The 21,447-nt window shown below is 43.0% G+C and overlaps 1 protein-coding gene across 1 annotated transcript in view; it reads left to right on the top strand.

The window, feature by feature from the left end:
- Positions 1 to 21,447, top strand: part of grik5 (glutamate receptor, ionotropic, kainate 5) — a gene marked incomplete at its 3' end in the record, with an annotated part of 126,643 nt that overhangs the window by 18,977 nt on the left and 86,219 nt on the right. The window contains 2 exon segments of the mRNA XM_080748588.1: positions 3,748 to 3,845; positions 16,944 to 17,109. Of these exon segments, the coding sequence (XP_080604714.1) occupies positions 3,748 to 3,845; positions 16,944 to 17,109 (264 nt within the window).

The following is a 21,447-nucleotide window of genomic DNA, read 5'->3' as shown; positions in this document are numbered from 1 at the left end:
ACCTGGCTATTTAAGCCATATTACCGTCCATATTAACTAATACGTTCTAATAGGTAAAAAGTGGGAGAATAAAGAGAGAAAACGTTACGCTCAGTAGGTTAGCTGGAGGCTAGCAGGTCTGGAGGGTGAACTCATCGTCGGTGAGAGAGCGAGGCTTCGCCCCGGAGACGACGCTGGCGGCCCCGGAGGCTTCGATGTCGATGCGGCCACATCATCCCTCCTTCCCGGCTCCGCTGGTGTCGAGGTAGCGCCGTCATCTCCTCCTCCCGGTTCTGTTGGCGGCGAGGTGGTTCTCCCGTCCTCTCCTCCCGGCGGCGGTGACGCTGAAGCAGCTCTGGTCTGGGATTTCAAGAAAGCAGCAGCCTCCTTGGGGGACGATAGTTGTTTCCTCTTGCCGTCTTTGGTGGTAATGGAGAGCCGTGCAGGGTAAAACAGAGACGGCTTGAAGCCCTGGTGCCATAGGCCGCTCATTACTTCACGGTATTTAGATCTTTGCTCCAGCACCTCCGGGCATAGGTCTTCAAAGATTAGAACTGGTTTACCCTTGTAGGATAGGGAACCTCTCTTCTTCCGAGCCTCTCGCACAATGGCCTCCTTAACTTTGTAGCGGTGTAGACGAGCAATGACCGCTCGGGGCTTGGAGCCGGGGGGTCGCTTGGCAGTCAGCGCCCTGTGACAACGGTCCAGTTCTGGCAGCGAGGGAAGCACGTCCTTGCCCAGAATGTCCACCAAGACCTCTGCAAAGAAATCAGTGGGCTGTACACCACTACCAGGCATAACTGACTCATCCAAACCAACTAAAATTATGTTGGAGCGCCTGCTTCGTCCCTCGAGCGAGATCATCCTGGACATCAGCTTGTTGTAGCTTTCTTCCATGGAAGAACACCTAGCCTCCACCTCCTCCATGCGGTCGCTGTAGCGGTTTAGCCCGTCCTCGACTGTAACCAGGCGCTGGTCCTGGTCAGAGATGGCCATCTGATGGTTATCTAGTCTGGATTCGAGGGCGGCAAAGGTATTTCTGAATTCGTTGGTGAGAGCGACTCGGAGTTGTTCCATTGATTGCTCAATCATCTTAGCAACGGCGGCTAGCTCGGAGGAGCCAGTGCTAGCAGCACCCTCAGGCCTCCTGCTATCCTGCCGCGTCGGCGGTTTGTTGCGGTCAGACATCTTCTGGAAAGTTCTGGTCAAATAAAAACCCAACACAAGTAGACGGGGTCGTGTGGGGAAGGGGTTAGCGAGGAAAAATCAACCAAATGTGGTAAAAGGAGTCAGTTTTATCGTAAAATTGAAGTTGCGGGAGCTCAGCGATGCAACGTGCGTCTTACTCCATTTGCGACCCCTAGTGGTCTCCCCACATGCCTACTGTTTATAAAAGTACAAGTATGGCCTGGGCCGTGGTCCAGCGGTCCAGGCACCTACTCGTAGGTGGATGTGTAGCTTGACACTGCGTTGTGGGTTCAAGTCCCGCTCCTGACCATCTTTGCTGCATGTCTCTCGCTGTCTGTCTCTACCGCGAACGGCCAAAAAGACCCCAAAAATAAAAGTATTAGGACACATTATGCAGAAAGTCCCGAGCTTCTTCAAACGTTTTCACAGATTTGTCTTTCAAAATGTCCAAGCTCACAACGCTTGGTGATGTGATAGTGTTTGACCTTCTGTCCTTGCTGGATGCAGGCCAATGGCAGACACAGGGTATTATCAGCTATTCTGTTCTTCCTATTCATTACTGACAGAAGGAACATGTTAGACACTCTAGGGACTATTGATCAGTGACAGATTCTGACAGCTGATCAATTACATAAGTATGACACACACACCGTCCACAGCCGCTGGTCTCATTATTGACCTGTTGCTACTCTGCACAGCTACACTACAGACCAGTCACTGAGTGGATGATGTCAAGCTAAATCAAGCAGTAATTCCTTTCCCCCCCATTCTTTTTAAAGAAAGTATTGTTTATGCCACTGGTTCTCAAGCCTTTTCATTTAAAGAACCCCCCAAAATGCCAGGATCCCCCAGAAGCAAAGATTTGAGATTTGATATTATAGCCTACACTACAGTATATACTGTACTGTATATTCAAATATTTGCTCACATTTTCCATGATCTAGAAAGCATTCACAGCCCACCCATCTGACCACTTAACAGACACTGTTAGGCTGCTGCTGTGTTCTTTTTACTTTAACAAAATAATATTAACGTTATATTATCAATTATTATTCATAGTGTTTTGCAAATGATTTGGGTGGTCCTCTTGCAATATCCTCATGGCCCACCGGTGGGCCCCGGCCCCCAGGTTGGGAGTCGCAGCTCTAAGACATGGGAGATTTTAATCCCAAGCGTGTCGGCGTTTACCTCCATTATTTCCACATTAATGAGATTATAACAAGACAGATTATCCTGCTACAGTGGCATTGAGGGATGAAATAGAATTGCAATCACCCGCACCTCCTTGCCGCATTTTAAAAACGTCCACATCTTTTACATCTTTCCCCACGGTTGTGCGTCCGCCCCCGACCAGCCATGACAGCTACCGTACATCCATGCTGTCGGCCCCAAACCTCCTGTCTCCATACTTCAACTTTTCAGCGTGTTTTTGATAAGCGAACGCCCGACTTCATCGTACAAGAGTGTCGCAACAAAAGTAGGGAAAATAGCAGATCTACAAACTTGTAGATGGGATATTTTCACTGTTTAAATTTAGGCCTAGAATTATTGAATGCTTTAGCTATTGAAAAATAGCAGATCTACAAGCTCACAGCGCGGCACTGAGTGCCGCGCTGCGAGCTTGTAGATCTGCTATTTTTCAAAAAGTCGTGAAAATGTGTGCAAATCTTTGAAAATATGTATTTTTAAAGCGAACGTTTGTAACTCAAATTTTGCTTCTGGGTGGTTCCTGGAAGTAAATATTTTGAGATGGGGGTCCGTGGCCAGAATACATATCATTTTGGGGGTCCTTCACGTGAAAACCCCTATAACTACAATGTAAAATTAAAAACACCTTAAATATTTTATTTATTCTAGAAATAGCTAATCTTTCACTCAGTAGGGGAAAGGCCTGTCGCAAGTTGATGATGTCATAAATGTCATGTGTCATTTTTATGGCATGCATGTGCAAAAAAACAAAACACAAACACATTTGAAATGTTGATTTGATGCTCATATTAACCATAGGAAGTATTAAGTTTGTTTTTATTTTCACATGCATGCCATAAATTCCATAGGGATAGATCACACTTGACATTTATGACATCATCAACTTGCGATGGGCATTTCCCCTATTGAGTGAAAGATTAGCTATTTCTAGAATAAATAAAATAATTTAGGTGTTTTTAATTTTACATTGTAGTTATAGAGGACAATTATAATGTATTAAGGCATATTTGTCGTATTAGTCAGGGATCACTTTAAGTGGAAAGGACCTTTTCTTTGACGATGGCTGGCCACATTGCTGACATAGAAACAGGTTTTTCAAAACACCTTAGAAAGATTCAAAAGACAGAATCGGGTCAAAACGATTTAAAAAAAATAGCAGATCTTTTTCAATAGTTAAAGCATAAAATAATGATACACAATAATGTGTACCCGTTCTAAATGGGTTAAAATAAGTTAAAGTAATAGAAAACGAACGATCTTGGACGTACAAGGTTTCAACCTGACAACGACGATATAAGTAAAAAGCCCTGCACTTAAAATAAGCAGACTTGGCAGCACTGTGTGTTCTTACTTTCTCTCTTGTCTCCTCAGTGTGCCAGATTCTACCCAAGGGCGTGGTCTCTGTGATAGGCCCCGCCTCCAGCCCCGCCTCCGGCTCCACTGTCAGTCACATATGTGGCGAGAAGGAGGTGAGTGACACACACACACACACACACACACACACACACACACACACACACACACACACACACACACACACACACACACACACACACACGTGCACGCACACTCTTACACACACAAACACACACACACACACACACACACACACACACACACACACACACACACACACACACACACACGTGCACGCACACTCTTACACACACAAACACACACACACACACACACACACACACACACACACACACACACGCAGTGTTCCTGAATAAAATTACCTTTTAGGGACCACATGAATAATATGGAGTCACTCAACAATAGTCTGACTGAGATAGTAATCAGTAACAGAGTCCAGTCCCCCTGCCAGGTTTAATTAAGAGGATTTAGCGATGGGAGAGAGTGTGTAAAAAGATCCACATTCATAATATCACAGCTGTGCACAGACCAGAGCCAGACCAACATATCAGTTGGGCCGTTATACCAGCCATTATTTGACTTGTTTCACGACACTGGTGTTGGCAATTATGCTGCCAATGTGTTCCGGTTGTAACCACATTCAACCTGGCCAACATGGCCATGTCATTACAGTATAAGCGAATGCACAAAATAAAAGTTGTATTAAGGCTAAGAATCACTGCCTTTGGTCCAAAAAACTACACAGCTTGTTTCTCATACTGGTGGATTTATTCAAGCGCTCTCAAGGTTCAAAAGACCCAAATGCAACATAACAGTAACAGTGCAAAAGGGTCCTTAAACCTGTATGAAAAGAGTACATGTTTTGACATATTGTCAAGTGTGTGAAATAAACACTACATAAATAATATCAGGTTGGAAAGATTCTATTAGCTACTACGAAAAGGCAAGAACAAAGCTTCAATTCTCTGAACTTACTGTAGATAAAATGAACAAATTCCAAAAGATATGTAAAGGGTAGTTCATCTCAAACTTCAAGTCAAGGAGGATAAAATAAATGGTAAATGGTGCATTTATATAGCGCCTTATTCCAAAGCCCACATTCCAAAGCACACTCATTTATTGTCGATGATAATGATGACAACGCTATTTTACACCAGACTAACTTGCATGTTGTTAAGCTAATACAGCGGTTCTCAACCTGCAGGCTTGGGCCCACTCGTGAGCCGTGAGGATCATGCAAGACACTACGATTTTGTTGATAACATAATTTACATTATGCTCCCATCTGACCACTTAAGTCAGATGGGAGGGCCGTGGGCATTTTCTGAGCATGTTTATCTTAATGATCAATCAATCGATTGTTTATCGGCTTGGATCAATGGAACTACCTCAAGTAGCTTGGGAACCAACGGTTGCTGAGCCATGTGGCTCACAGGGCAGAGCCTGCAGTAACTCCTGTTTCTTTTTTTTTTATATATATCTTTATTCATGTCACATATGTTTCAACATTGTACATCAAACAAGTCAATATTGCAAAGACATTCTTTTTCTTTTTTTTTTCCCCTTTTCCCCAACCCTCCCCCCATGTTGCTATCATTAATCACTCCTTGAAACAATAATAAAGACAGTAACAATAAAATAAATACAAAATAATAAATCAGCGTACACAATATGCACGATAGTAAAGAAAAATAGTTACACAAACAAAGTTAAGTACAATAAATTAAAATAAAAAAATAAAATAATATATATATATATATAATATATATAATAAAATACCAATGGAATTAAGTCTCCTAGAAACCATAGTTGTATTATTTACACAGATCAAGTCGATAGAGTGCTAACAGACATCATCCTCCTCAATTATGTATATCATTACAAGTTGCCCCGAGAGGTGGCCATTAAATATTCTGAGTTGTACAGTGTTGGTCAGTCTACTGCAATTGTCCTCAGACCCTCAAAGTATGTGATAAGTGGTTGCCAGGTTGAGAAAAATCTGTCTACCGATCCCCTCAGTGTGAATTTTATTTTTTCCAATTTTAGAAATCCCATGATGTCCTTCAACCATAAATCAGCAGAAGGAGGGGTTGGAGATTTCCATAACAGTAATATCCTACGTCTTGCCACTAATGTTGCGAAGGCCAATATGTTGGATTTCTTTGTTGTTAGTAGCTGAAAATTCGATGGCACTCCAAAAATAGCTATTTGGGGTGAAGGTTCCAATTGAACCGAGAACACTTCAGAGAGAATCTCAAAGATTTTTGTCCAATATTGTACTAGCTTTGGGCAAGACCAGAACATGTGAGTATGGTTTGCTGGCGATAGCGCACAGCGATCACATTTGTCATCAACATCAGGATATATCTTAGCGAGCTTTGATTTACAATAATGAAGTCTATGAAAGATTTTAAATTGAATAAGTCCCAATCTTGCACATGACGTCGACGTATTAATCCTGTCAATAGCCCCGTCCCACCACTCGTCAGGAAAGGCTTCACCCAATTCAGTCACTCAATTCTCCATGTTCTTGGCCAGTGGGAACATATTTAGTTGGGTGATAGAATAGTAAGTCATTGAAATATGTCCTTTTCCTCCGGGTTGCAATTTTAGGAGAGTTTCCCAAGGTAGATCCCTCGGCCTCTCAGGGAATGAAGGGAAATGATTTCTAACAAAATCTCTGATTTGGAAAAAACGAAACTGATTATTTCTGGGCAGGTCAAATTTGGTCCGAATTTTATCGAAACTACAGAATATGTTTTTCTCATATAGGTCAGAGAATTTAACAATTCCCTTATCTTTCCAAATAGTGAAAGCAGAATCTAGTGTAGAGGGAGGAAACAAATGGTTGTGAACTATGGGGCAATTTATTGAGCTGTCTTTGAATTTAAAATGGGACCTCAGTTGCGACCAAATTTTTAGAGAAGCGATGACCACTGGATTAGTAGTATATTTAGTCGGTGATAAGGGAAGTTTAGAATGGACCAATACAGCAAGAGAGGTTGAGCGACAGGATTGGGCCTCTAATAAGCACCAGTCCGTCGATGGGGAGTGGAACCAGTAGGCCAACTTCTGCACATTGGCAGCCCAATAGTAAAATGTAAAATTTGGAAGGGCCAGGCCACCATCTTCGCGACTTCTTTGTAAAGTAGAAATTTTAATTCTAGACTGTTTACCCGCCCATATAAATGGTGATATGATCCGATCAAGAACTACAAAGAATGATTTAGGGATGTATATTGGAATACATTGAAAGAGAAAGGAGAATTTCGGAAGTATAGTCATTTTAACAGATTGAATCCTTCCTGTCAGAGACAGAGGCAAGCTATCCCATCTTTGAAGATCTAACTTTACTTGGTCTAATAGGGGGGTAAAATTTGCAGAAAAAAGTGAAGTGAACTTGTTCGTAATATTTACACCTAGATATTTGAAACCAGAGGCTGAAATGTGGAATGGCACATCTGTTTGTGCAATACCTTTTGCGCTATCGTTAATAGGGAAAAACTCGCTCTTTTGATAGTTCAGTTTGTACCCCGAGAAGCTACCGAAATCCTTTAATATAGCAAGCACATGAGGGATGGCTGGGACAGGGTTGGATAGGTACAATAGTAAATCATCAGCATAGAGAGAAACCCTGTACTCAATACCCCCACGCACTATCCCACGGAAGAGTCGTGAGGTCCTCAACGCTATAGAAAGCGGTTCGATTGATATCGCAAATAAGAGTGGGGATAGGGGGCAACCCTGTCTTGTCCCTCTAGTCAGGGTAAAGTACTCTGATCTAGAACCGTTAGTACAGACACTCGCCTTAGGGGAGGTATATAGAAGTTGAACCCATGAAATGAAAGTATCACCAAAACCAAATTCTCTAAGTACCATGAACAAGTATTCCCACTCGACCCTATCAAACGCTTTTTCGGCGTCCATAGCAATGGCCGCCTCAGAAGTATTGGATGGTTTTGACGAGTACACTAAATTCATTAATTTCCTAACATTTGAAAATAAGTGGCGTTTTTGTATAAAACCAGTCTGTTCCTCTGAGATAATATCAGGTAAGGCTTTTTCCAGTCTAATGGCAAGTGTCTTAGCCAAAATCTTACTATCAACATTTAGCAAGGAAATAGGTCTATAAGATCCACAGCTAGTTGGGTCTTTATCTTTTTTGAGAATAAGGGAGATAGTTGCCTGTGTTAGAGTTGGCGGAAGAGCTCCATTAGTCAAGGATTCGTTGTACATGTCGAGCAGTAGAGGAGAAAGTTTTTCGCTAAATGTTTTATAAAATTCTGAAGGGTAGCCGTCCGGGCCTGGAGATTTATTGCTCTGCATTAATTTAATGGCCTCAGTTAGCTCCGTTAGAGCTAAAGGTTTATCTATCCGCTCTGCCTCGGCTAAGTCGAGTTTAGGGAAATTGAGATTTGAAAGAAATGCTGTTGCATCAGATGGGTCGTTTGGAGACTCCGATTTGTAGAGAGTGGAATAAAAACTAGCAAATGCCTGGTTGATTCCAGAGGGAGTTGTCTGTAGTGTATTAGAGCCATCTTTTATCTGCAAGATCTGCCGGGTGGCAGCTTGCCGCCTAAGTTGGTGTGCTAAAAGGCGGCTGCATTTATCTCCATGTTCGTAATACCGTCCCTTCGATCTAGTTAGTAGCTTCTCAGCGGTTGTTGTAGTCAGTAAATTAACTTTATTCTGAAGGTCGAGCCTCTTTTTACATAACTCTGGGGTAGGGTTTGACACTATGAGTTTGTCCAAATCAGCGATGTCCTTACATAAACCGTCAAATTTTTGTTGTTTGGCCTTGTTGGATGATATTGAGTATGAAATTATTTGGCCTCTGAGAAAAGCCTTCAACGATTCCCATAAAATGGAGGCAGAAGTGTCTTCCGTTTTGTTTGTAATAATAAAAGTGTCGATCGAGCTGGAAATGTAGTCGCAGAACTTTTTTTCAGACAAAAGCAATGAATTGAAACGCCATAAGGGTCTTTCCCTTTGACAGTTAGAGAAATTTATATCAAGTTGTATAGCTGCATGGTCTGAAATGACTATAGCCGTATAATCACATAATTCAACGGCTGGCAGGAAAGACTGATCAACAAAAAAGTAGTCAATTCGAGTAAATGTTTTGTGCACATTTGAGAAAAAGGAGAATCCTTTTGTTTGAGGGTTTCTCTCTCTCCAGGGATCAACACAACCATTTTCCTTCATGAACACATCAAAGGCTTTAGCCATAGCCGATTGTTGTTGAATTTTAGGGTTTGATTTGTCTAATGTAGGGTTCATCGCTGAATTCAGATCTCCCCCAAAGATGAGGCGGTGAGTATCTAAGTTGGGAAGAGATGACAAAAGGTTGTTCGCAAATCTGGCATCGTCCCAGTTTGGGGCGTAAACATTCACCAGGACTACTGGTATCTGATGAAGAGTACCCGTTAGAATAATATACCGCCCCGCATTATCAACTTTAGTGTCAGAAATAGTGAAGTTTAATCTCTTATTTATTAAGATGGCAACCCCTCTAGTTCTACTATCCAGGCTTGAATGGAAATATTGGCCCACCCAATTGCTGCGTAATCTAGTATGATCAGATAATCGAAGGTGAGTCTCTTGTAAGAAAGCAATATCTGGTTTCAGCCTTTTCAATTGTAAATAAACTTTGGATCTCTTTATCGGCCCATTTAAGCCCTTCACATTCCATGAAATAAACTTTATATTGGAGCATCTACTCATACCAATTTAGTTGGGTCAAGTAAAAAAGTGGAGGATGACTTGTCCGTTGCACTCCTAGCGTATGACTTGTAATATCGTGTGACATAGAGAACAGTTTACAAGCATTATTACACATCTTGAAGACTTATTAAATACAGAAAGCAAAAGGACAAACAAAAACATAAATACAGTGTCGAGTGTGGTCGATAGCAATATTCCCCGGTTCCCTAAGTCAGCTTTCCAAAAAGAAAAGGACAGCGGGAAAAAATATCCAAAACGCTTCCAATCGGTGTTATTCCTGATCATAATCTATTCTAACCTGAACGCGTGTTGGGTGACTCCCCACATAGTCACAATCATAACCATAATATTGACATTGAAAATAGAACAAAAAAGTTTTAGTACAAAAAAAAAAAAAGAAGTTCAAACCCGAGTAAGGTTACCAAGTGTTAAGAATAATGAATTTAACCAATGTATTCCCAATTATGAGGGAAAAGAGGGATAGGAACATTAACAGTGCTACTCCCAATTAGTAAAAAAAAAAAAAAGAATAGCAAAGAGAAGAAAACATATACATATATACTGTAGCAAAGGCTATAATCTATCTCCATCCAGTGAGTATCTCCCGAGGTCCAGCTGTATATAGCATATTATGGTAGAGGCTAAGAGGGCATTATGGGTACGCAAAAGACTATATAGAGTAAAATACGAGAATATGAGTTTCATCTAAACCATCTTTTTTTTTTTTTTTTTTTTTCCAATGTATTATAATATATGGTTTTTAATTATTATCAATTCAATTCAATTCACTTGTATAGGACATCCATTCACCCCATGAAGTATTATCAGTAAATAATTTAAAAAAAATAATAATAATAATAACTCTCAGGAGTGTGGTATAGAATCAGCAATTTCAGCAAAGCCAAATGTACTCATCTAATCCATCTATCAGCATATATTTCCCTTTGGTGTATTCTGCAGAATTGCCACTGGATGGAGGCAGAAATCACAGAGTGCTAAGAACTACAATTGAGAACTACAAAAAAAGGGATAGGAACATTAACAGTGAATAGCAAAGAACAGAACAGAAAAGAAAAGAAAAGAAAAGAAAACATATACATATATACTGTAACAAAGGCTATAATCTATCTCCATCCAGTGAGTATCTCCTGGAGCCCATCTGTATATAGCGTATTATGGTAAAGGCTAAGAGGGCATTATGGGTACGCAAAAGACTATATAGAGTAAAATACGAAAATATGAGTTTCATCTAAACCATCTTTTTTTTTTTTTTTTTTTTCCCAATGTATTAAAATATATGGTTTTTAATTATTATCAATTCAATTCACTTATATAGGACATCCATTCACCCCATGAAGTATTATTAGTAAATAAAAAAAATAAAAGTAATAACTCTCAGAGGGGAGGAGTGTGGTATAGAATCAGCAACTTCAGCAAAGCCAAATGTACTCATCTAATCCATCTATCAGCATATATTTCCCCTTGGTGTATTCTACAGAATTGCCACTGGATGGAGGCAGAAATCACAAAGTGCTAAGAACTACAATTGAGAACTACAATAACCAGAGATCTAAATGGAGGGTTTAGGTAGGGGGCAGTAGGGCGTCAGTGAAGAAAACCACAACAACCATAACAGAAAGTAGAGTAAGCTCAAGAGTAGAACATTATGTCACGTGTCATAAGAGGGAGGTTGTCACTCAGTCACAGACCTAAAGGCAAAGCAACGTGACACGATATCTCTCCTCCCCCTACACGTTTACAGCAACAGAAGAAAAAGAAAAGAAAAAACAGCCACTGAGCATTTAATCACTCAAGTCGCATATACCGAGGTTACCCAAACCTGTCTCGGTCCACATTTACATCTTGTTCATAAGCTATATAGCAGACTCACGTGCACCAGTTAAAGGGAAGTTAAGAAATGAAAGACAACATTTAACTCCGATTTCCAGTAGGTCTGACAATTAGCTTACATTATGATTGTTGCGTGTCATGATCATAAAAAAAAATAGAAAACAATAAGTCGCCCGTTTCCCCCCTCCCCCCAAGTAAGGAAATATAGACAGAAATAATAAAACAAAAAAAAGGAAAAGTTAGAGTCCAAACAGCTCGTAGTTTAAAGCCAAAAAAGGAACGGAAAAAAAAGTTTTGTAGAGAAAAAAAAGTAGATAATAATAATAAGTACTATTCTAAATGTCCATAGCATTGTCCGAGAGCGCACCATCCTGTTCCCCAATCATCAATCCCCCCCCATATCAACAAGTCCGAAGTAATAGTGGCTGGTTGGGATTAGATACAAATGTGTATGCACTTATAGAGTGTTTATCCCACACCTAGAACAGACATTAGTCATTGTCGTCTGGCCTCTTGGAGCCGTCCATTTTGTCAGGCTCGACAGCATCGTTACCTGTAGCAGCATAAGTTGAGGTGTCCACGTCTTCGTACACGTCGCCTCCTCCCCCAGTTGAGTTGACATCGTTGATGGCTCGATCCAGGTTGGCCGCGCCGCCTCCCCCAGTCGCGCCGCGGTCGTCGTTGTCGTCCTCGCCGGGGACAGTGGCACCATCCTCCTCCTCCGGTTCGGCGGCGTCTTTATCCTCGGTCCGGGCGGCGGCGTTAACATCCAGTGGTGGGTCGGGGAGTGGAGCGATGTGCTGGTCGTAGAACAGCTGTGCGTCTGCGGCGGTCTTGAATTCGTGGGTTCTGTTCTTGAATTCCAGTTTTAAGACAGCGGGAAAGACGAGGCGGAATTTGAGTTTTTTAGCGAATAATAAAGATTTAATTCGCAGGAATGAACTTCTAAGCTTGGCCGTGGCAGGGGCATAGTCCGGGTAGAAAATGAGCTTCTGGCCTCTCCAGTTGAGCTGGCTCCGGTCGGCTTTTAGGGCACGGACTTTGTCTTGGAAGTAGTGGAAACGTACTATCATCACCCTCGGTTTTGCAGAGGCACCCGAGCGCTCTTTACCGATCCTATGGGCTCTGTCCAAAACAGGAGGAGAAGGGTACACATCAGGCCCGAGCACTTTGAAGAAAAGGTTAGACATGAATTGAACGCAATCTTTCCTCTCCTCTGCGCTCTTTTCGACGACGTTCATGACTCGCAAATTGCAGCGCCTGGACCGATTAGAAGCGTCCTCCATTCGTTCACTGAGGGAGGCGTTCTGAGTCGTGAGTTGTTCGCATAGTCGTTCAAGAACGGTGACTCGGTCTGTAAACTCCGTCAGGCCTTCCTCCAAGTCAAAAATACGCTGGCTGTGATCTGTGATAGCCGTCTTCACCTCCTCCATAGCCTTTGTCAGAGGAGAGAGTGCCTTTCCAATCACCCTTTCGGTCACCCTTCCAGCTATCTCTTCCATAGAAGCAGTCAGTATTAAGCGGAGAGCCTCCAGGTCTGGTGGGAGGCCAGAGCTAACAATGCTAGCTCCATTAGCACTAGCTGTGCTAGCCGCCGGGCTGGCCATGCTGTCTGTTGCTCTTTCGTCGGCGAGTGATCGCTGCTGCCGTGTAATATATCCGCTCAGGTTCTTCTGCTGCGAGCCTTTACCACCTCGGCGGGACATGATACATTAATAGCTACTCAGGGTCTTCTTCCAAGTTGAACTATGTCTCAATAAACGGTTTAAATCAATTTAAATGGAAAGTTTGCGGAGAGCCACCTTTTCGTGCGTGTCTCCTCTCCTACATCCTAACCGGAAGTCGTAACTCCTGTTTCTGTGAGGTGGCTGGCGGCCTGATGTACAAGTGCATCCCCTGCCCTGAGCAAGAATGTTAAAGAGGCAGGGGCTGAAATTTCTAAAAGGGCCTTTGGTGGAAATGTCGAAAATAGCAGACCTCCAAGCTCACAACGCGTCACAGCACGACGCGTTAAAATAAGTCTTTGTGTTTTGCCAATTATTTGGGGGCCCACAACCATTGTCCTGCTCCCACCAGTGTGATAGCCTACTATCCATTATCACCCATCAACTGAATCTCTCTCTCTCTCTCTCTCTCTCTCTCTCTCTCTCTCTCTCTCTCTCTCTCTCTCTCCCCCCCCTCTCCCACTGTGTGTGAGGTTTATCCTCCTGTGTGTGTTGAAGCCCATCTCATGTAATTAACCATCACCATCACCTCCTCCATCTGTTTGCTCCATGCGTCTCTTGGCCTTTCACCCTCTGTGCTCTCAGGTCCCTGCCTCTGTCTAAACCTTTATCACTCTCTCTTCATCCTTCAATCCTCCTTATTTACTGTGTATGTGTGTGTGAGTGCGTGCGTGTGTGCATGCGTGCGTGTGTGCGTGCTTGTGTGTGTGTGTGATTTTTGATTTGATTTGATTTGATTAAGTATCCCCATTAGCTGCTGCCATAGCAACCACAGCTAGTCTTCCTGGGGTCCACATAAATATAAAAATAAAACATACAGACACATTAGTACAGTTGCAAATACAACATTATTAAATGTCATTTGGGCTTGGTGCATTGTGCTTTTATTTTTGAATGATTTATTTATTAGTTGTTGAATTGTTTTATTGTGTTGTAACTGATATGGATCTCCCTGGGTCTGAAATAAAGATTGAATTGAATCAGTGGGATACTCACAACACACCATAACTAACTAAACTAACAAATAAAATGGCTATAATTACATTTGAAAAAAATAAATGAAAAACATACAGCGTGTGTTGTGTTAAAGCAGACCTGGGCATTGTACGGCCCGGGGGCCGTACAATTTTTATTCATGTACATATGGTGCGTACATCAGCACGTGTGCGTGATCATTGGTTTGCCGAAAAGTCGATGCTGAATGCCGGGTTTTCAACAAAAATTAGACTGCTATGTATTTATTTACTAGTCGGAGGTAAAGCCGTGTGTTTACTTTGCGGGGTGCACATCTTGCCGGGAGCACTGCCTTTTGGCCCGGCCCTACACAATATTTTCTGTTGTTCATGTAGTCCAGGCGTTTCGAGCAATATGTTGATGGAATCGTGCAATTTGGCACACAGTTAGAACATGCCATAAGGAACATTTTTGGCTATAGGGCCATCGCAGATTTGTCTTGGGAAACTTGTGGGAGCCAATCAAAGTTGGCGTCTCATAGACTTTACTATCCACAACTTTCCAACATCCCATCGTGCATTGCGCAGAAGGTGAGCGGCATTTCCGGTCGCAGCCGAGTGTGATCTACAAGCTCACAACGGTTGCATCTGTGACGCGACGTGAGCTTGTATGTCTGCTGTTAACCGGAAGTGTCCCGCAGATAATGCTACAGTAAAGTCTTGCGGAAACAGGTGGATACAGTAAAATAATAATTAAAAAAAATATGCTTTATGTAGCATGTGAGGGATCAAACGTGGGGTTTGTCATGATTCTGAATCCAATACAAGCATTTGTTTTTAAAACGGCCCCCATAAAACTATGGTTTAGTGATGAGTCATCACTTTTTACAGTTTTGAGGGGCCATATTTCGGAAAGGAATGTTTGTCATGCAAAACAAATGTTTGCACTGTATTCAGAATCCCGAAAAAAAAAAAAAAAAAAAAAGAGTTTTACCACTCACATGCTACTTAAAGCATATTTATGTTTTGTATTATTTTACTGTATAGTAAAGTCCAAATACAAGTTTCCCAAGCCAAAAATGTTCCATATGGCATGTTCTAACTGTGTGCCAAATTTCATGCTTCTATCATAAAGTGCACGATTTGTGCACAAAACGCTCTGACTAATGTGGCCCCATGGAAAAAATAATTGCCCACCCCTGTGTTTAAAGGGATAGTTCACCCCCAAAATCACCTTTTCTCTATCGATTACTCAACCCATGGAGACTTGAATTCATGATTATTTCTTTGTTTTTTTCATGATTATTTCTTTGTTTTTGTGGCATTCCTAAGACCAGCAGCAGTGGAGACACAAAGAGCCTGCTTTGTTCCCTATGGAGACACAAAGAGTGAGTCTCCTCAAATGATTGGCCTAGGAATGCGACAACAAAAACATATCCATGAATTCAAGGGTTAGGGTAAGAAAAAAAATTACGGTGAAACTATCCCTTTAATACCCAAAGCACTTTATTTTTGCATTTTATCTGTGCACTTTATCCTCTCCTATCCTCATATTATGTGTGTAATAAACACTACGTGTGAATGGGCACGCTGATTGTCCGGTTAATTTACATTCAGCGTGTGGACGTGTTGGTGATGGTGCTGCTACTGTCCACCGATGGAGCCTCTCCTCCTCCTCCTGAGAAGTCTAGAGAGAGAGAGAACTGGAAACCAGTTTAATCATTCTGCTTTTTTATCACGGGAAATATTCACTGATCGAACATAAGCGTCTCTTTACTACCACGGCGGCGGTAGCCTATAATTGTACACAACGAGTCGCACCTGATGCCTCCCTCCGCAGTGCGCACTTGGCTTTATATAGAGACTGATGTTCTCTGAAAAAATATTGCGTTTGATCCACCTTGCGTCTCCCCCAGGCTGTGCCTGTGTTATATTTACTGTAGTGTACAGTACGTGGGAGTAGCTAATGTGTGGGTCTACAGTACCCAGACCCCGCAGCCTCACCTTATCAAACAGATACTGTGTTTAAACCCATTTAGGCCTAGAATTATTGAATGCTTTAACTATTGAAAAATAGCAGATATACAAGCTCACAGCGCGGCACTCGAGTGCCGCGCTGCAAGCTTGTAGATCTGCTATTTTTGAACATTTTTGAAAATGTGTGCACATTTTTCAATATACTGTAAATATTTTTCAAAGCAAAGTTTTGTAACTCAAATCTCTGCTTCTGGGGGGTCCCTGGAACAACATATTTTGAGATGGGGGGGGGGGTCTGCAGCCAAGTAAATGTAATTTTGGGGGTCCTTGACATGAAAAAGTCTGAGAACCACTGATTTAGAGGAAGGATTTAGAAGTCGGGTCAAAAGACTGTGTCAAAGATATTCAAAGACGAAATTCAAGACCCTAGCCCACTGGCCTGGTGGTCAAGGCGCATACCACATACTAGGCTATGATGCCTGCTGGCGTCGCCGGTTCGAATCCCGATCCGGACGACCTTTGCCACATGTCATTCCCCATCTCTCTCCCCATTTCCTGTCAGTCTACTATCCTATCAAATAAAGGCCCAAAAAACAAATCTTAAAAAAAAAAAAAAAGCTCGCAGCGCGCTGTGAGCTTGTATATCTGCTATTTTTCAACAGTTAAAACTGTATGTGTTCCAGGTATTTGAGGGCTAACGCATCTGAAATGGACATTCTCCTGTTGCGCGTGATGTATGTGTGAACAGCCAACGCCGGACAACAATGTCCCCCCGCCCCATTCCCAGTGTTCATAATGATAAAGTGGCTTATGTAAAACACTCTGTGAGCCCTCTCTGTGAGAAGTGCTACAGAATGTTGAATAAAATAAAATGTACCTCCTCTCCTCTCCTCTCCTCTCCTCTCCTCTCCTCTCCTCTCCTCTCCTCTCCTCTCCTCTCCTCTCCTCCCTCCCTCCTCAGATCCCTCATGTGAAGATCGGTCCAGAGGAGACTCCTCGCTTGCCGTACCTGCGCTTTGCCTCAGTGACTCTGTACCCTAGCAACGAGGACCTGAGTCTGGCCGTCGGAGCCATCTTACGCTCCTTTAGCTACCCGTCTGCCAGCCTGGTGTGTGCCAAGGCAGAGTGTGAGTACACGCGCACACACACACACACACACACACACACACACACACACACACACACACACACACACACACACACACACACACACACACACACACACACACCCACACACACCCACACACACACAGGGGTGTCACATCAAATTCTGGGCCCTGGGTTCAAGGATTGACTGCGGGACCCCCATGAATGTTCTTCATAGGGGAGGGGGTTTAACCCATTTAGACTGGGAACGCATTATTACGCGTTGTTTTGTGCTTTAACTAACTAACATATGCAAGCTTGTAGATCTGCTATTTTTTTTAATCGTGAAAGTCCCATCTCAAAATCCCCCATCTCAAAATATTTAGTTCCAGGGACCCCCCCCCCCCCCCCCCCCCCCCCCCGCAAGCAAAATTTGAGTTACAAATGTTCGCTTAAAAATACATATATTCAAAGATTTGCACGCATTTTCACGACTTTTCAAAAATAGCAGATCTACAAGATGGTTTATACTAAGTTGTTTCTTCCATGCCGGTGTTTCACGTACCAAAAACAGCACACAACGTGTCACGCTCTGACGCGTTGTGAGCTTGTAGTTTGGCTATTATTGCCTGCTTTAGGGCAATAGGATAAAATAGTGGCAAAAAGAAAACCAACTAAAAGATGGCATTACTAAAATTGCCGCCCTTAAAATGTTGATGTCCTCAGTGATGCTACTAGCCCTGCATCCTGCGTCCCTGCCGCATACTTTTAAATAAAGGACGTATTAAACTACAGTAAGCATCACTGCATCCCCAGTACGTATACAACTCTATCCATCCTGCTATCAGTCATTTCACTGCACCAGCTGAGCTGCGTGTGGTGGAGTCTCCACAGCTGTGCGTTCTGGCATTATTGATGAGATGATTGAGATTGTCTTGTAAATCCATGCTTCTGTCCTTTATCAACTACATACAAGTAGCTATTTGCCACTATTTTATCTTTTCACCGTTGATACATATTGCGTGTGTCGTTGCGGGACCCATAAAATAATTCTGGGACCCATTTGAATGACCAGCTGTGGGTCCCGGGAGTCGGGACCCATTACATTGAAAACCTAGCAACATCACTGTGTCCTCACTAGGATTGTACACTTGTGTGCGTGCGTGCGTGCGTGCGTGCGTGCGTGCGTGCGTGTGTGCGTGCGTGTGTGTCTGTGTGTGTGCATGTGCATGTGTGTCTGTGTTTGTGTGTGTGTCAGTGTGTATGTGCGCGTGTATGTACCGGTATGTGTGTGCCTGCATGTGCGTCTGAAAGAGGCTTCTGTGGGAGGGCCTGGTGACTCACTGGCACATGGTGTCTGTCTGGGCGGATATGAGTGTGCTGTGCTGTTAGGCACTCGCTTCTAACAGTCTGCCTTTGAAAGTTAGCTCGGCTGGTCAGAGTTCACCCCCATGGCTCCGTCTCTCTCTCTCTCTCTCTCTCTCTCTCTCTCTCTCTCTCTCTCTCTCTCTCTCTCTCTCCGCCACAGCCTCTTCCTATTACTCATATACCGGTACGCCCAATTTCTGTCTCTGCCTCTCGTAGCTGTGCCTCCCCTGCCCATCACACAGGCTGTGTTAGGAGCTCTTAGTTTAGTCAGTGATACTCAACCCTTTTCATTTCATGGACCACCCCCCAGGTTGATGTGCATTTGGCCACTCGCGCCGCTCGAACTATTCAGATTTGAACACGCCTTCAGAGTTGAGAAACACAACTATTTCTCTCCTGCAAAGATCCTTAGTGCCTGAAAGCATACTTTTTTTAAAGGCAAAAACGTCTGGGAACTGTGAAGTGTTTTTCTAGGTCAAGAGTTTTAACATGGTTTACCTACAGTACAGTACACTCTCACTGGGTGTCCCACACCTCCAGGGCTCTATAAAGTACTGTAGCTCACAACGCGTTGCATGGCGATGCGTTGTTTTCTTTTCTTTTTTATGAATTCAGTCTTACCAGAAGCAGGGATAAACATAATTGTCTCCACCGTCTATGAAAAGCGTATGAGCAGCAGCTATAGTACCTGCTGCAAGGTGTGTGTGGGACCTGCATGTTGCTGTCGGCTAGAAACCTGGTATCTCCACTTTTCCAGAATTTAATGCCCAGTTCGTTATACAAGAGTGTCACTCAAAAGTAGCAAACACAGCTGATCTACAAGCTCCCAACGCGTCACACTAGATTTTTTGTGAATGTAAAAAGTGGTCACGCGTGTATATGGGTTTTATAAATATTGAACCCATGAAAAGTATTTATATAGTATAACTTAATTTTTTCCATTTGTGAAAAGTTACTTTTTTTGTACATACTGTACAGTACAAGATTTTCACCCTGCAGCAACGATAATTACATTGCACTGTAGGATAAGGGGGTGAATAAATTAGAAGCCACGGCTTGTGATTGGCTGAACCGGAGGTCGGGAGCGCTCCGCTATTTCTCTTGGACCGCGCTGAGTCGGCTCATATGACCGTTGCAACGCTCGACACGGCAACTCGCTTGCTGCCGCTCGCTCGGCAGTGTCTCACGTGGCTCAAGGTCGCCTGAGATGGCCCGCTTCTGTTGTCATCACCGAAAACAAGCACTCCTTTCCCTTGCATCTCCTCTGGATTCCATAATAGCGTACTGTACTGTACTGTACTGTACTGTACTGTACTGTACTGTACTGTACGTATGCGTCTGACTCGCCCTGAGGACACCTCAGTGTGGAGAGCGTACATTATGGGTGTCGGATATGGTTAATAGCTGTTGTTTCTCAGCTTGTGTTTATAAAGCACAGCACATTTTACACTTCACCATTCTGCAAGCTAAGCTCCTAAAAGGACACGTCATGCTGTTGATGTGCGTTTCAGTTAATTGTTGATGGCTATTATAGTCTCTCTATACGCAGCGGTGTCAAAGTCATTTCAGCATGCGGGCAGGATAGGTCAAAAAATAGATGCAACTTTGTTGGCCCCGAGATTAGTTTTCGTCTGTGCATGTGTTCGTGCTCCGAACACTGAAACTGCGGTTGTAGTATTTGGTCACAACACACAAAACATGATGGGTATAGTAACATTGTTTGCTGCTGATATCAGGCGTAGAGCTAAACACGAATGTGTGTCGTCACTGTCAGGCAGAAATCCTGTTTCTCCAAGTTTCATCGTGCAAAAGTGTCACACAAAAGTAGTGAAAATAGCAGATCTACAAGCGTTGTGTGCTATTTTCATTATTTTAAATAGTTTTTAAAATAATAACAAGGTAAGTTTTGGACATACAAGGTTTCTTGTGGTCTGCAAAAAGCAACCTCATGGTGGCGCTAGAAGAGGGTCCTCTGAGAAATCAGGGGCAGAGGTTGTGGTTTGCCAGCCAAGGAGTATGTGTGCAAAGTTTGGCATGGATAGGGGCAACAGTGCCAGAGTTAAGAGTAGGGCCAAAAGTGTGACGTGACGTGACGTGACGTGACGTGACGTGACGTGACGGACAGACAGAGGGACAGACAGACAGACAGACAGACAGCCGGTGGAGGTTTTCATGGTAACTTGCGACCCAGCGGTTGCAACAAAGGAGGGGGTGAAACGGCAGTGAATTTCACCTCTTTTTTGTATGGGAAAAACAAGTTTACCTCCCCTTGTGGTCTCCTGATAGATGGATTTTCAGGGCTGTTTTGAAAGAAGCCAGACACTAACCCAATTTTTTAAAGGGATGGTGTCAGGTCATTCCACATTTTGGTGGCAGTAGTAGAATGAGGACTTTCCCATGTTTGTTCTATAAATGTGTCACAGATCGTTGTCTCTCCCTCTAGTATTGTGGGTGTTATACTCACTTTGGAGAAGTTGTTAGTAATGTTTTCAAGGAGGCCCTGATCCAGAAAAGGTTGGGAACCACAGCAGTTTAAGATGAAATATCATAATATTATAAATTATAATAACGCTCGTGTAATGAATGTGGCTGAATGTGGACAGGGACGTCACAAGGGGGGGAGGAAGTGGGACTGAGTTACTAGGGTCCAAGGTGGAGACGTCTGGAATTATTTTATACTTTTGCTATTGAAAATTAGCAGATATACAAGCTCACAGCGTGGCACCGAGTGCCGCGCTGCGAGCTTGTAGATCTGCTATTTTTGAAAAGTCGTGAAAATGTGTGCAAATCTTTGAATATATGTATATTTTAAGCGAACATTTCTAACTCAAATTTGGCTTCTGGGGGGGTCCCTGGAACTAAATATTTTGAGATGGGGGTCTGTAGCCAAATAGGCCTACATATAATTTTGAGGGTCCATCACGTGAAAAGGTTTGAGCACCACTGACATAGAAACATGGTTTTTCAAAAAACCTCAGAAGGATTTGAAATATTCAAAGACTTGCACAAGT

Source organism: Nannobrachium achirus (genome assembly GCF_963921795.1).
Source record: "Nannobrachium achirus genome assembly, chromosome: 2".
Lineage (NCBI taxonomy): Eukaryota > Metazoa > Chordata > Actinopteri > Myctophiformes > Myctophidae > Nannobrachium > Nannobrachium achirus.
Note: the sequence above shows the minus strand (reverse complement) of the source record. Positions and strands in the feature narration are given on the sequence as shown.